The sequence below is a fragment of the Cheilinus undulatus genome, linkage group 15 (assembly GCF_018320785.1).
Source record: "Cheilinus undulatus linkage group 15, ASM1832078v1, whole genome shotgun sequence".
NCBI classification, from domain to species: Eukaryota; Metazoa; Chordata; class Actinopteri; order Labriformes; family Labridae; genus Cheilinus; species Cheilinus undulatus.
Genome location: NC_054879.1, coordinates 30,637,513 through 30,654,142, shown reverse-complemented (window position 1 = coordinate 30,654,142; position 16,630 = coordinate 30,637,513). Strand labels below are relative to the sequence as shown.

The window sequence follows — 16,630 nt, the reverse complement described above, 5'->3', positions numbered from 1 at the left end:
AAAATAGATTTCTCCTACGGCCCAGTCAACAAAAACCAACAGGTGGTAGCAGACAATAAACATGCATGATGTAGTGTGTGCTTTGGATCCTTGGTTGTCAACTGGGAAGCCTTTCTTGGTTCATTGTGGATGCCTGTCTGAAAAAAAGATGGCCGAAAATCCATGATGTGCTTTTATCTCAAACAATATTTCTGCATATCTTTGCCACATGTTTTGTTCCATCTTAAGTCCAGTCTGCCCCATTTTTCATTAAAAAAATTTAGTAATGATTGAAAAATATCAGAAATTTGGGTCACAATTCATTGTTAAGGAGGTGTTGGTGGGTCCTGATGCCAGTTGAGGAACACCGCTCTAGATCAAAACAAACTGCGGGTAGAATGGATGAGAAATCTATCTGTTGCCAGTAAGATTAAAAGCAAAGATACTTGATTATTTTTGTTTTCCTTAAACATCAGACAGTTGGGAGTTGGGCATGAGCAAGCTGTGCAAATAACAAGGTAAACTACTGCAGCAACGCTAACCTCCATCTACACATGACAAGACACCAGGCTAATTATCGTTTACCAACAACAGCAAGGCTCCCAAAAGGACCCAGTGTGTGCCGTCACATCCAGCACTGAATGATGCTGTATATTCAAGTTTTCCCTGGAATTCTAAACAGGATCAGAAGAACACAAGCAGTACTTTTTGCGTTATTTGTAAAGACATGAGCCGTACAGCATAGCTGATAACGAAGGCTTCATGCAGCTGCTTACTGAGTGTGAGTCATACTGTTAAATCCCTCCTCGTCTCTTCATCACAGAAACTGCAGCGCCTGAATACAGGAGTAAATCAAAAGACTTCTGCAAATACAAGTGGGCTTGTGATAAAGTTTAGTTTAGTTTTTGCAGAGTTAAAAAATACAAAAATGTACAGTTCAGGAAGAGGCAGCTTGTCTGAAGCCTCCTCCTAAATAATGTTAAAAACTGCACATCACAAATTTCACACAAAAAACCTAGAATATTATTGTTGTGACAACAGAGAGGGCCATTTGAATCTGAGAAGTTAAAAAAATGTTTTTCCATTTATTAATTTCTCATGGAAGATCAACTTGTATCATGATTCATAAGGCTGTGGTAAATCCTCTGCCCTATTCCTGTGAGAATATTTCCATTGCATTAAAGCAAAGACCACAACTTGCTGTTTCTGTTCAGCTGTGAAACACTTTAAGTACCATCTTTATTGCCATTGAGAATTTGCACCTCTGCAAGCTACAATGTGGTAATTCGGCTGTCAGCATTGGGTGATTTGACGGTGACAGACACATATCCCATGAGTCACAATGCATCTCCGTTATCTTTACATGAAGGATTATGACCTAACAACAGAGGTATATAGGCAAAATTGGCACCATCAGCTGCTGGTCTGCCCTGCATCACTATACATTCTGGCATGTTGTGAGCTGGGAAGCACATGCTTACAGCATGCAATGAAGTGGGCTAAATTTTCATCAGAGTGCATGTAGGGAAGGAATAATTCAAGTTTTAGTTTAATTTAGAATTCTGACTTCCCATGACTGTGAAAACAATTAAAACAATCTCTATTCCACAAGTCATGTTACACTTGTTTTGTCCAAAGATTTTTCAAGGGGTAAATGCTTCATTTATTTATTTTTTTCCTACACCGCTCATCACGTTGCAGGGTTGTGGGGTCACAGGGTGCTGGAGCCTGTCCCAGCTGTCATTGGGCAAGAGGCAAGGTACACCCTGGACTGGTCGCCAGTCAATCATAGAGCCAACATGCAGAGAAAAACAGCCAGGGACAATTACATTCACATCTACGGCAAATTTAGAGTTATCATTTAACCTAACAAGCATGTTTTTGTTAGTGGGAGGAAGCCGGAGTGCTCAAAGAGAACCAACACATGCACATGGAAATCATGCAAACCCCTTGCAGAAAGGGAAGCGAACCAGGCAACAGCGCTAACACCCTGTGATGCCATGCAGCCCTAATGTTTCAGTGTTGTGATATTTTGGCCATGAAAGTAATATTTACATATACATTGTTATTGTATGTCACTGTTTTACAAATTCATATTTTTTTTTCTCTTTGATATTCATTTATGCCTTGTTTTTCAAAGTTGTAAAAGTGTTCAAGTTTGATAAATGTTGTAAAATTAACTAGTAATCTTGTTTAATAATGAAGATCTTAATATCAATAAAAAATAATAGTGATAATGTTTTTTTGACACAGTTGAGCAGCCCTATGTTTTGCTGCACTTTTGGTCATGACGGTACATCTCAGCACTTCATATTATATTGGTTACACCACTGTAAAGGTCAAAACCAACTTTTTTTATTTAAAAAAAAAAAAAAAAGGTAATAAAAATGTGTTGTTTACGCATACATCATACTTAGAAGCTGCTTAGACCTTGTAATCTTATTTTCTTCCAGTGAAAAGTCGTAAGCCATCCTTGGGAGACCTGATCCTCCGTCACACCAACAGCCCAACACGGGCTCGACATGCCGCTCAGCTTGCCCTCGCACACGTCCGGGATGGTGGCCAGTCACTGCACAGCGCTCTCTTCAGAGGCGGCGGAAGCGGAGGAGCATCTCTGGAGAAGCAGGCCGAGGCTCTGCGAGTGAAAAATGCCGTCTACTGTGCAGTCATCTTCTGCGAATTCCTGAAGGAGCTGGCTGCCCTGGCTCAAGAGCACGCCGTTAGTCTGCCTTTCCCTCAGAGCCAGGAGGCCGAGGAATAGACGGTAAAAACCTTAAGTCAGATTATATAAAGAGTTCTTTAGGATTGTCCCGTCACAAGAGGACAGACGGGAGCACTGAGACTTTTCTGTCACTGTAATGACGCAAACAACGAGGAAAACAGGCATTTTTGTACCAAAACCATAAAAGGATACCTATAAGACTGGAAGAGTTTTCCTCACTTGTAAACTTAAAGGATATTGTGCATATCATGTATTATATTTCCATTGTATACACAGAAAATCTCAGTAAATGTTTGAGATGTGGGAGCTTGTACATACACGTACCATGTCATGGTTTAAAGTGACAGTGAAGCCACAGGTTATAGAAATAGGTGCACAAATTGGTGCTAGTTGACACTCTTTATCTTTTATTTGAAAGGCAGCACAGAGGAGAAGAAAGTCTGTCCTCAGAATTATGACACCAAAAATTGTTTTTGCAGGAAATCATTGAAAGCTTCGGCCATTTTCAATCCAACGAGATTTCACCGCAGCTTTCCTCTTTCAAGGACCGGCAAAATACAAAGCCCACAGAAAATGTGTCCTTTTTTATTTTGGAAAGGCTGCACTGCTGCAAAAACCTCCATTATTAGACAAAAACTGGATCAAAAGTGAGTTAGTGCCACCTTTTATTTTTGCAGATTAGCACGGCCAACACGAAATACTGGAAATCCTTATCATTGATGCCATTTTTAATCTTTCCTTATTAATGTGTTTTTCTTTTGCATTTGCACCGTTTTGAGACATATCAGCAACATGTGGGAGCCGGTGTGTGTGTGTGTGTGTGTGTGAGTTTATTTCAGTGAATGGCACCGAGGTGACGCCAGCTCTCCAGGCCAGCAGTAAGCCACCTGTTGCTTCAAAAGAAGCAGCGGGGTTTGAAAAGGCAGCACTGCTTTTACTTTTCAGACCTTTTGTGTGTCATTTAGTCTTTAAAAAAAGACCCCAGAGTCTGCTTGAAATAAAAGCGAGAAGGGAAGCTTTTTTTTGTTCTGGGAAGCGTAGGAACAATTTCCGTTTTTTGAACTGACAGTTAAAAAAAAGACCTCATGAGGCATTCGCTGACTTCTTTTAAAAGGTGTTTTGTTTGTGAGCTAAAAGTGAAGCTCTACAGAGCGAACTCCATTGCAACTTTTTTTGTTTTTCTTAGCTGCAAAATGTCAAGCCAAACTGAACGTGCAACGGTTCAACTTGGAACTTAACAAGCTGCTATTTATAACACTAACTCCCCTTATTTTTTTAAGTTGTGCAACCAGCTCTTCTTTTCTTTGTTAGGTACCAAGTATAAATGTGTTTGTGAGGATGAGGAGTCAGCGCCAGCGTTGTGATCTGGGTTTAATTTATTTTTTTGTGTCTGATGGTTGAGTGAAGTCGCAGCCACACAGTGTTAAAAGCTTTCTGCCAAGATAAAATAGACCTTTAACTTTGGAAACTTTGGATTTATGTTTTTATTATCAATAAGATGGTTATTCATTTAAGTGACAGATAAGTACCTTTGAAGGAAGGTTGTTTGAGGTATTGTCAGTTAGCCATAGAGTCGTCATTCAGCTCAGTCCTTCTATGGAGAAACCAGCATGAATACAGGTATGGAAGCTAGTCTACTCACACAAGACGATTGGTGTCTCAGTGAAAAGACCTCTTATTTATGCCTGGATGAGGGTTTTTTGCCCTAGTGATAAGTTGTATGCGTAACCAACCACCTGGACTTAATTTGCCAAAGCATCAATACCTTCAGCAGACCCAGGCTCCAAATATACAAGCTCCAAGTGGCGACAATGTCAATGCAACCTGCAGGTCCCTAGATGTAAGGGACCTGTTTTGGAGCCCAGGATTTGAGAGAGAATACATCTGTGATAAAATAAATAGTCTTTTTTACACCAACTGTAGTGTGGTTTCCATCCAGATAGTATTGCCAAATCTAAATGTCTTTTTAGTTTTTTGCCAGAAGCCAACTTAAACATTCCCATCCACTAAAATAATTTGTAAATGGACTTGAGCTTGTAAAGCACTTTATAAGATGTCTGAACACTCAAAGCACTTTTTACACCACAGCTCACACTTTCACATTCATACCCATTCACTTCACATTACACAGGGCTGGTGCAGCGTCAGGATTAAGAGTCTTTGCACACTGAGTTCTTAATTTTTAGACACATTTTTTTGTTTCATTAACTGACCCAAAAAATCACATATTCAAATCTGGCACACAGAGTCAAATGTATTACATTTTAGATTCATTGTAAAAATTTAGTATTTAGAGGCAATACAGTCCTGTGCTGCAATTTAAAAACAGCAGTGAAGGTGATTTTGTGGTTCTTTAGGTCTCTGAAAAAGAAAAAAGAAACAGAGTCCATCCACTCCTGACAGAGCCCTTCATATTTACTGTAGGTTATTTGCACAAGTGCTTATAACACAGTGCTGTGTGAAGACAGAGCATGAGAATGCAACTATTCTCCTAGTCTGTTATGTGGCTTTATGTACAAATGTTGGCCATTATCTATGATTTTCCATGGTTAAAATCCACAAAATACCTGGGCAAAGCATGGTGTCTGAAGTGAAGTTTCAGAGGGAGAAAGGAGCTGCAGCCACAGCTCTGAAAAGTCAGTAACCCATTTAAATGACTTGGACAGATTAAAAAAAAACACCAAAAAATCTAACGTGTTCTGAAAAAATGACAAAAGGCAAAGATTTTGAACATTAGCACAACACTTGATTGTTTTTCTTTTATATTGTGCAGCAGTTTTGGATTTAAGAAGCAGACTCTGTGCAAAGGCTTTAAGGGTCTGTCCACAGCTATTTTTATAAGTACTTGCAGTTCTTACAACCTCAGTTTCAAAGCACTTCCCACAAGGCTATAAAAGTGATTTTTCATTTTTTCAAGGAAATATTACCAGGAAAATGCAAAGGAATCCTGACAGAGAAAGCAGTTCTAGACCTGGTAGTATTACCCTTTTATAGACGAGTGAAATCGTTACCATTATCAGAAGTCCTGCCCTAGTGGGTTTTGATTTTCTAGTGAAGTAACATTGACAAGTCCAGCGCTGTTCTAGAAGTTGAACTGTTTTTAACTAGGAGTGATATTAGCACGCCAGCAGAAACAACGGACGCCTACAGTGTTTTTTTTTTTCCACTCAGGATACTGCTTGCTGAATGCTTGGTTTGTCTAGATTGCATAAAGGTTGATAACTTTGTCTTGGAAGCCAGAGAGAAAATATTTCATAATTGCTAGATATGTGCAAAAATTCATGATGCACCAACTTTTCCCCTTAAAGTGCAAAAACTTTTTCTTTATATTTCAATGTTTTTCCAAATTTTCTTCCTGTCAAGTCAGGGTTTTTTGTGCAAATTGAAGATGCAGATTAAAACTGGTGGATGGAAACCCCACTTATTACACACTGTTTACTGTTGACACCAGATGATACAAACATTATTGAAATTATGTGAAACAAATGGCCTTGTTTGCTAAATGTATACCTGCGCTTTCATGCCAGTACTGCTGATAGTTCCTGGATGAATGGGCTGAGCTGACCTATGGCTAATAATGAATGAAAAGTACCGCACCACCTCACTTCAAAAATAGCAAACCATCACTTTAATTTACAAGCTGTAATTTTGTTATGTTTTTTAGTTTCCTTCTGTAATTTTCCAGGAACTTCTCGAAAATGATTAGAAAATTAGCAACCTTTCAAATGAAGTTTTAACTGTATAACTGAGCTGCAAAATGCATCTAAATATGACCCTGCATTAAGTGAAATAGTTTAATTTTCTGCATGTCTAAGCTGTTCTTTCTCAACTTTTGGCAGAAAATGAACTGCTGAAAGCATCTGCCATCCTGCAAAGTCTTAACCTTTGAAATATTCATATTTTTTTCATTAAAAGTTGAGGCTTTCTCAGCTAGTCAAAGCCATAAGCATGGTTTTCATCTTTGTACATTTAGTACTTCATTACTCCTGTAAATCACTTTTCTATGAGATTTCTAGACACATTTTGTAACACCCATATAGTTTGTTTTTGTAAAATTATTAGTTTAAGAGTTTCTGCATGCAAATTAATGACAGGTTGATAAGAAATGAATAATTAATAGTGTAGAATAAGCTCTCTGTTTGAATGCCCTTAAAATTGCTCCCATGCAGTAGGTTTTAGTGAGTCATCCCCGTGCCTGCAGACACGCTTCACGCTGAATGTTATCTCTCTGCTAATCAAATCTTTAGAGAAATCACTTGAGGATTTTACCCACTGCCATCAGTCCGTCCATCTGTTCACCTCAGTCTCCCGTACATCAGTGTTCAAATAGATTTATGTCTCCAGTGTGCTAAGAGAAAGGCCAGAGGGTTTCACTCCACAGCAGGTTTCTCGACTTCTACACTTGAGATTGCTTTTTTAATTCTATTTTTACAAACAGTTCTGTTAAAAATTTTTGAGCATGATGAGTAATACTGCATTTTGGTTCTGCCAGTTTGTCAGTCAGTAAAACCAAGCAGTTTACTCTGTTTGTCTGTTTCATTCATCAACACCAAAGACAATCTCTCTCCAGCTATACCTGAACATTAATCGTCTCTGTTAAAGACACGGTCAAATTTGAACTCTGTTACTCTGCTACGTTGTTCATAGTGCACTTTTATACAGTGCTTTCAAATAACCCAACTACAAAACAAAGTGCCAATGCAGAATGTTAAACAGATGCAGTAAGAGTTACAGGGCCAAATACAAAAACAAATATGTTTTTTTAAGTCATACTCGCCATTATTACAGCATTTTTAGAAGTCATCACACAAAGCCATACCAGTTAGGCTGGCTACACACCAGACAAATCAAAGCACCATTTTGGGGTTGTGTTGCATACCCTTCCAACAATCTGGGCCCAATTAAAGACTTGTCACTACTGATTACTAGTATAAATAGCCCTTAAGTGCATAGTGTCAATACTGCTATTTTACTGCCCTCAATCATGTCAGAGCCTTGCCAGTCTGTAATTTTTAATAACAAAATAGGGATAACAGATATTGGATTTTTGTCGATATTTAAAAATTACGTTTAGAACATACTGATATCAGTACTGATTGATAAAGGTAGCTCAGACCTAAAAATTCTGTCTCAGGCTTTTAAGTGTAAGGATGAACAAAAAAAACGACTTTAACTGACATAGGTCCATGGTTTCTGCCTAAAACTCTATGGCCGATATTTACAGCTAGTATATCCAAGACAGTCAGGCTGCAGATCGCACATCTCTGATGGCCACTCTCACAGATCTTTCATCTGAGATGGCCTCTATCTCAGAACGGAAATACTGATGAACTTAAAAAAGTTGAAAACCTGACCTCCAAAACCTGGTTACAAAAGGCTTAATAATGCAAAGTAAACAGTCTGCTCATTCATGAAAACACCCTGAAGCAGCCAACGTAGCTTATGTTACTCCGTTAGCGGAGTAAGCTATGTAGCTAACATAGCTCCATAAGCTACTTAGTGAACGTAGCTAAAGAAAAGCTCACAAATAAGCTACGTAAGATACATACCTACGTTCTCAGTTAAAGCTATGTTCGTTTTTGCTATATTTGATAAAGCTAACTTTGCTAAATTGTCTTATATAGTAGCTTTAATCACAAAGCTGGCATAGCTATGTCAGCTTTAGCTAAAGCTAACAAAGCTTACTGCCAGATGTTGTTCATGGATGAAGTTGAATTTGAAAAGAAAAATGTAAAACTTGAAATACCTGCAAATTATGGCACTTCCTTTCTGACATAGATGGCATCTCAGACAAATGGTCTGTGAGAATGGCTGTCAGAGATGTATGATCTGCAGACAGACCCTTCTCAATATATCAGTTTTAAATATCTGCTGAATTTTCTTTTCACTGATACCAATACTTTCAGTATTTCAATAAGTTTCAGTTATATGTGGAAAAAGTGGAGCCTTTTCAAAACAATATTTCTGTTTCCCTTTATCACATTTATTTGCCTCTTAGAAATGACTATATGGATCTTTCTTTGTTTCCACACATAAACTTCACCGTGTTAACTCTCATGTATCCTCAATCAGTTGTGCTTTTAATCATGGTGTGCAGCTGACAGGAGATTTTACAGGCTGAAGTTTCTGTGTTAAAATTATAAAGATAAATGTAGACCCAAGCATTTCACTGACAAGAGATTATCATGAAAAAAGAGCGATGTGATCATTTTGAAAATTAATGCAAGACTTTATCATAGTAAATAGCGTTAATATCCTTTCAAAATGAGATTTATTCTTCACTTTTTCATGTAATTGTGCCCTCATATTAACGATAAACTAAAGATAATTTCTCATAGCTTTTTTACCCTCAGCAAGAAGAATTAAAGTGTTTTATTACTGTGCATTGCTGTAACTTAAAATTAGAAGTGGTGCGTGTTAGTTTGACTTCAGAAGAGATCATAGTGTGATGCCATCATGTGACTTATGTGTGAGCGAGTCTAAAAGTGAGTCTTCTCTTGACATTTTTTAATTTGAAAAATGTGGCATACATTATTAGCTTAAGTGCTGTCATAACTTTAACAGCATCTTCAAACAGGCAAGTGCTGCTTCTAGAAACAGAAACACACTCATAGGGCATTCATCTTTAACATGCATTACATAGCAGATTTTTCCATGACAGCCATTAAAGGGACACTCTGGCTATTTTGAAATACCACGGGACAGTGAATTGCCACCCAACCTTAGCATGGAGTCAAAATGTCTTTTGTGCATATTCAGAGGATCATGACGTTAAAAATTGGTTTAAATTGAGCTTATCCTGGTAGTCCTTGGAAGTGTTTAAGATTCAAAATTGTCTTGTGTGTTGCCAGCCTGAAATAACAAATGTAAAAACCTGAATTATCCTTCAAGGGTGTTATGAGTTTTCCAGCACCATTTATAAGGGAGTTACAAAACTTAAACTGTAGGCATCTGCGAGTGAAAACATTCCTGATTTAAGCCCATGTTTACACTCTCCACAGTCATTTTTCTCTGACTTCTTTTTGTACTTCTCTTTATTAACTATTTTCATTCACATCTATTAGGAAAGTTTGAAATAAGGTGTTTTTATGAGCGAGTCTATGTGGCCAGAGATGACTTCCCCAAGCTATCAAATTGCAGATATTTATTTAGTATAGCATCATGCAGTTTTCTGCTGGTATGGTGAAAATCGTGAATTACAATGGGGAATCTGACAGCAGTTATCAAGCCTGCAACCTACCAAGCTTTATGAAAGTTTGTTTCATACTCCATATGTGATAAAAGGTGGTTAACTTCTTCTCATTGGTAGAGAAGAAAGCAGTGACACAGTAAAGATGCTGATATGGATCGCAGACAGGGGGACAGCTTCTTAAAATGAACAAAAAGCCTGAATTTGATTGTTTGAATTGACATGTGGGGAATGGATTTTGGTTTCCTACAGTGCAGAAACTAACCCAGCAGGATGCAGGAGTTATCTATACTGCAGTAGCTAAATGGAGCCACAGAAATCATCACCCTAAATGTTTTTACTGTGCCGAAATAACAGATAAAAACCAAATGATTGCTCTCTTTTAAAAAAAAGTTTAATCTGTTATCTATTTAAGCTTCAAAATGTCAGCCTGCTGATTTCTTCATCCTTGTATCTCCTCACCTTGACTCAAATCTCGACTAAACGTTGATGTAAACTGACAAAAATATTGTTATGCAAACCCAAAGCTAAGCCTCTACATTTTCATCCATTGTCACAGATTTTTGTTTGGTTTGTTTTCTGCCGTCTGTATTTCAGGCAGGCGTGCTTGAACACTACGATTCATGTCAGATGGATTCTTTGACATCCTTCAGATTTCACCATAGTTAACGCCAATCTCAACCCAGAGCATGTTGTGTTTTGAGTTTTTGTTTTGTGCGTTTAAGATTGAACTGGAAGAAACTGCAAACAGCATGCCAAAGTGTTCACCTGTCACTCCATTTAAATGGGATTTTGGGGGTTTTGATTGGCTCTTTCACTGCCTAAACACAACATCAAAGTTGGTTAAATATATCTCTATAAAGCAGTAGAATAATGTGCCAAATGAGGCTTCCACTTTTGTTTTGAAACACGCTTTAGCTGCCATATGATGATGACGTTTTTTATTTTCTCTGTATGAAAACACAAAATTAAACAGTTTTGGATTTTATAATGTTTTCAGCTCTGTTGAAGGGATTTATTGTCTTGCACACTTGGTGCCATGTTTGAATTGATTTACAGTGTACTGATTTGTTTGCTTCATCACATAATGTACACAAATCTATTTTCTTTCTGTATGCTTTGACTTTTCCCCGCTGAATAATTTCCCCTCTGTGATCTATGCAAATCATGCTCTGGTGTCCCCCCCTCCCCCTGTTAGAGGCTGAAAGATGATGCTGATTGATTATATGTGTAAATACTGTAAAACATGATGGATGGGAAAAATGCAGAGGTATGTGTAATAACCAACAGGACAGAATGAAAAATCATGCTAAAAGTAATGATGAATGTTGCCAGAAATATTTTTCTATATTTTGAAATCATTAGAAAAAAGGACAGAAATACCAAGTGGAAAAAGCTGTCAGAAGAACACTACAAAGGGAATGTTTTTATTAATTTATAAATTCTTTGCCTAGCAATACCGCATGTGTCCTGTTGTTATTTCTTTGTTGAATGTACTGCACAAACACCCCACTGTGTCTCCTGTTGGGTAAAGTATTAATTCACAACATTTTAAGAAGATGAGCCTTCATCGACCTCAAAGATTGACTTATTTTTATAGAACTCCAACCAAATTCATCCTTTATTTATTTATTTATTTATTTATATAGAGGCCCTGAAAGGTAAACCTATCCATGGGGTTTCTGCAGGCTTTAAAAGTTACAGCTGAAAGTTTTGAAGAATACTAAGAATGTGGTTAAAACCTTCCTCAAACCCGTTCTTGGTAGAGCTTCTATCATTAGCACCAGTGTTCATTAACTTATTTTTTATATGGACATACATTTGAATATTGACTACTGAATAATCGTGATGTTTGTTTGTGATATTTATTCTGCCATCATTCTGCACATGTGCACTGGAAGCGAAGGTATGTGCACTTTCTGAGACCGCTTCCAGCGAACATCAAAGTGCATGTCTCCCTCGTTATGAGAAATTCCTGAATGAAAACAATTATTTTTTTTCTGTTAGTAAATACTCCCTATGAGGTACCATTTTTATTGATCAGAGTCCTCAATTCAAAATAGGATGTAAACAGCAGAGATGGGCAGCGTAGCGAAGGTCTGCACTCGTCATACTGTGCTATTTTACTTACTGTGCGTTAAATCAACTTCTTTCTTCCTGCAGAAGTTCAAGTCTATAAATATCAATCAGACTTTACAATGTTATTTATCCAAATCGACTTACATCTGGGACAGGTGTTCCTGGCGTTAAGGACCTTGCCCAAAGGGCTATCCATTTGTCTTATGTCTTGAAAACAGTCCCAATCAGGTTGCACCATAGGCTGATGCAGCTGTGATGGTTTTTAGTTTATTTTCCCTACAAGGTGGAAGTACAAAAGTGGATGGTCTCGCTCTTCCAGGATCAATCAGGCTTTTCTCAGAGTTCTGAGATTGAATTAATTCATCAGGTCCCTTTGATAAGTGCCCATGATTTTGCAGTCCATTTTGACCAAGCCCTCAACCTGTTTTTGTTTTTGAAATGATGTGACTCGTTAAGGCAAATAAAAGAGCATGTTGGCGTGTTTGATTTAGTTGGTTTAGGAATCGTGGCCTCTTAACTCAAATTTGCCGATACCTTTTACTGGTTTTGATACACCAGTTGATGTTAATTTGTGTTCTAGCGTTCTCTGTCCGTCCAAACTGGCCATTCTTGTGAATGCGATCAAAAATACTTTCAGGGATTTTTGTCAAACTTAGATTGATGTTTAGATTTTGGAGGCCAAAGTCATAGGGGCTTGTGATAAACACTTTTCAATCTGGACACATGCTTGCAGAAGCTCCTTGAAAATAAACTTGGTGCATAAGTGGAGTGGAGCACTGGGCTGAAACACTTGTTCAGTAGAAAGGACACCATTTTTTGATACAGTTGAGTTTACAGTTTTAAATGTCAATCCATAGTTTAGCTAACTACTTTAGACCTCTATCAATTACTTTTGTTCCCCATTTAGGGCAAATATCTTTTACGCTGTATCCATTGCTAAAATAAACTTGCACGCCAAATGGATTTGTTTCACACATCCATCTGGAAAACCACTCATAGTCAGCATTTGGGAAAGGGCAGAGCCTTTGAAACAAAAAACTTGGAGGGTGATTGGATGAACGGGCTTTCAGTCACATCTTTATGGGCCAATCAGAGCAGCAAAACACATGATGTAGCAACGTCCGAACTGTGTGCCTACCAAAGGAGTAAACTCCATAGAGAACTGCATAAAGCCCTGAACCATGGTGACTGTAGACATGTCAGTAGAAGACTTTTGTCGTTTTTGAAAACAACTCACCGCTGTTCTTTGTTCTTCTTTTAACGAAGAAATGTCGTCAAGTTCTGATAAAACTGGCGCTTTAGCAGCATCCATGCTAATGTCTTCCGCCATAATTGCACTGGCCTCTTGTTGCTGCTTGCTTACGTCACGACTCCGCCAAGCCCGAATGTACTGCCCCACAATGCTGATTGGTCCTGTCACTTTCTAACCGGGCCCAAACTGTTCAGACGGGAGCTTTGCAAGATGGATTCACCAGTGAGAAACGGGCGTATCCATCTGCTTTGCAAGGTTACTGCTAACCTTTATAACTGCAAAATATAGTAATTTGTTAAATCTTTCTGAGTACATTCATACATTGTCTAAGTAAAATCCTAACATCTACTTTTCTAATTAGTTTAGCTATTCCCACACTTTGAGCGTAGCCCCAGGCAGAGACAGAATAACCCTCGGATACGACCTGCTTAGGGATTCATTTCAGTTAAATACAGCAGAGCATGAAATAAACAATGTGATGATGATGTGCTGACACCAGCAGCGTGGTGCTAAATTAACAATTCTTTTCTCTCATGTCCTCATCTCTCATTAACTGTGAAGAGATGCAGAGGGAAACAGCAGAGCGATTGCTGTGGCTGTGTCTAAGCAACCATGGACCAAAGTGAATCAAACTGATGACTGCAGAAGGAACTCAGTCGATAAAGAAATAACAGAGATGACGAGTGCAAGGGGTCACAAAAACACACCTGCACTAATAATAATACAATCAGAAACTTTGGTTATGAGTAGAACTAATGCAATGGATTAAAAAGGATTCAGTTAAGATTTATTTGGGGGCTTTTTTCAGACTGGACTGTGGACTTGAACCTGAATCGTCCACTCAGAGGACTATGACCTCTGTTCAGGGGCACGACCTAACTGCTGGTCCTCAGCACTCATACACTAAAAGAAAAATATATTCCAGCATTTATAGTGCGAGGATTTGCCTCATTTTAGGCGCTTATGGGAACTTTTTCTGGCATTTTATTTAAGAATTTAACTTTTATGTGCCTTTAGACTATTAGATAATGGATGATAATGTAAATAAGGGTAGTTAACCTAATAAATATAAAGAAAACATACACACAGAGCCCCTCGGTATCAACAAGACACTCCAGACTTTATCTGGCTGTTGTCATCAACTCCTCTACAGACCAATACACCCTACAGCATGAGTTATCAACATGCTGCTCCTTCCTAAATAAAGCCTAACTGGCCTTCATTTATCAAACTTGCAGAAACCAGCACGGATTTGGGTGTAGAAATCAAAATACAACAAGGTCCATTTGTGAAACACGCATATCCAGCCAATCACAGTATGAATCAGTGGCATGCACAGACTTTTTCAAGGGCAGGAGTGAAAAGAAAAGAAAGGGCACATACAGCATGTTCTCCCCACTGAAGAGAGATCTAAGTTTTGCATGTTTTCGATGGCACTTTAGACATGTTTATATGTTATATAAGTGGCACATTATATAGCCTTAAAACAGACTAACTAGACCACTCAAGTTAGTTTGAAGTTAGGATCAGCATCTACAAGAACTGTGTAGATTCAAGGCTGGACTGTGAAGAACACACAGAAATAAATAAATAAATCCCTAGGGGGTCTGGGGGTCTTCCCCCAGAACATTTTCAATTAAGTAGATGCCATTTCCTGTATTCTGGTGCATTTTAACACCATATTAACCACCAGATAATCCAAACTGGTTCTGTGAGATATATTTCTGGCTCAATGTAGATCAAGAAAGGGCCCAACATAAAAGTCATTGCAACGGTAATGTTTCATAGTATTTCTTGGTCCTAATGGTCTTCTGGAGTTTATTGTGTTTTTTCCACTCAAGAGGGCAGTTTAGCACATGTTTTGGCTCCCAAGAGGGTACTGTAGCATGTGTTTTGGCTCTCAAGGGCACTTTAGCACGCGTTTTAGCTCTCGAGGGCACTTTAGCACATGTTTTGGCCCCCAAGAGGGCACTGTAGTGCGCGTTTTGCCTCCCAAGAGGGCACTTTAGCGCGCGTTTTGCCTCCCAAGAGGGCTCTTTAGCACATGTTTTTCAACAATTGGGCCACGAGGGGGGCTGACCCCCCTGTGCACACCACTGGTATGAATGAGTGGTTGTTGATAAGGTGGCTGAAAACAATGGTCATTTAAATAACAAGTCCCTTATTCATGGTTCAGTCAGCCTCATCCCCAGAGTTCCTCATGGAGGTACATAATACAACAAAGAAACCTGCTCCCTTTATCATGGTTTCAGCGTCCAGGAGAAGAAAGGAAAATTAAATATTTCAGCCTGAAAAGTGGCATCAAAGGGAATCACAAACACAATAAAGGAAATCACTGCTGAGGTAAATAGCATTGTTGTGGACAAATGTTGGAATATTTAATTTATATATCTGTGATGAATAACTTGCTTATGATATATTATCAACATTTTTATGTTTAGAATACAATAAAATAAATATTCTTTTCATTTGGGTTTAAAAATGCATGGTCAGCTCTTAAGATGGGGGAATAAAAGAGTTTTTTGGCTATTAAAACAAGCAGCAAACAAACAGAAGGAGACCAGACTAAAACTGTTCCAGACTTAGAGGAGAGTGGCTGTAATACCTGAGTTTCAGGTTTTATTATTATTAATGTAGGTTGTTGGTTTGGCAGGGCTACACATAAGGGGGAGCAGCCAAATGGGGGGGCCCATGGAGGTCAACAAAAACATAACGTATGGACGTATGAAGTAAAGGAAATGAGACAATTTCAATGGGGGAATATTGAATAATTGCAGAAAATGTCATAAAAGGGTTAAATGTGACAAAAAAAAATGGTGAAAGAGGGCAAAATGAATCAAAACTTTCGTAAATGGATGGACAAATGGCAAAAATTAGTGACAAATGGGAAAAATAGGTTAAAAGTGGCAAAAGGGTGGAGAGTGGCTAAAAATGGAGAAAGAAACTCATGAAAACTGGCAGAATCGGTTACACAGATGCAAAAGAGGGCAAAAATGGATGGAAAAAATGTGGAAAGTGATTAAAAATGGCAAAATGGGCAAGAAGTGGCAACCATTGGTAAAAGAGGCAAACATGGGCAAAAACATGGCAGAAATGGAAGAAGTCGTAGAGAAGTAGAAAAAATGGCCAGGTAGTAAAAATTACCTTGCAAAGCAGATGGATTCGCCCATTTCTGTGTTTATCTCACTGGCGAATCCATCCTGCAAAGCTCCCATCTGGACCGTTTAAGGGTTAGAAAATGACAGGACCAATCAGCGTCGAAAGGCAGTATTTTCAGGCGTGGCAGAGTCATGACGTAAGCAAGCAGCGACAAGAGGCCGGTGCAATTATGGCGGAAGACATTAGCGTGGATGCTGCTAAAGTGTAAGTTTTATCAGAACTTGGCGACATTTCTTCGTTAAAAGAAGAA

General features: G+C 38.4%; 1 protein-coding gene across 1 annotated transcript in view; it reads left to right on the top strand.

The window, feature by feature from the left end:
- The window catches only part of fhip1b (FHF complex subunit HOOK interacting protein 1B), a 43,940-nt gene extending 32,593 nt beyond the window's left edge, over positions 1-11,347 (top strand). Inside the window, exon 11 of the mRNA XM_041806650.1 lies at positions 2,433-11,347. Within this exon, the coding sequence (XP_041662584.1) occupies positions 2,433-2,740 (308 nt within the window). The 3' untranslated portion in view covers positions 2,741-11,347. The remainder of the gene's footprint in view (positions 1-2,432) is intronic.
- The last annotated feature ends 5,283 nt before the right edge of the window (positions 11,348-16,630 follow it).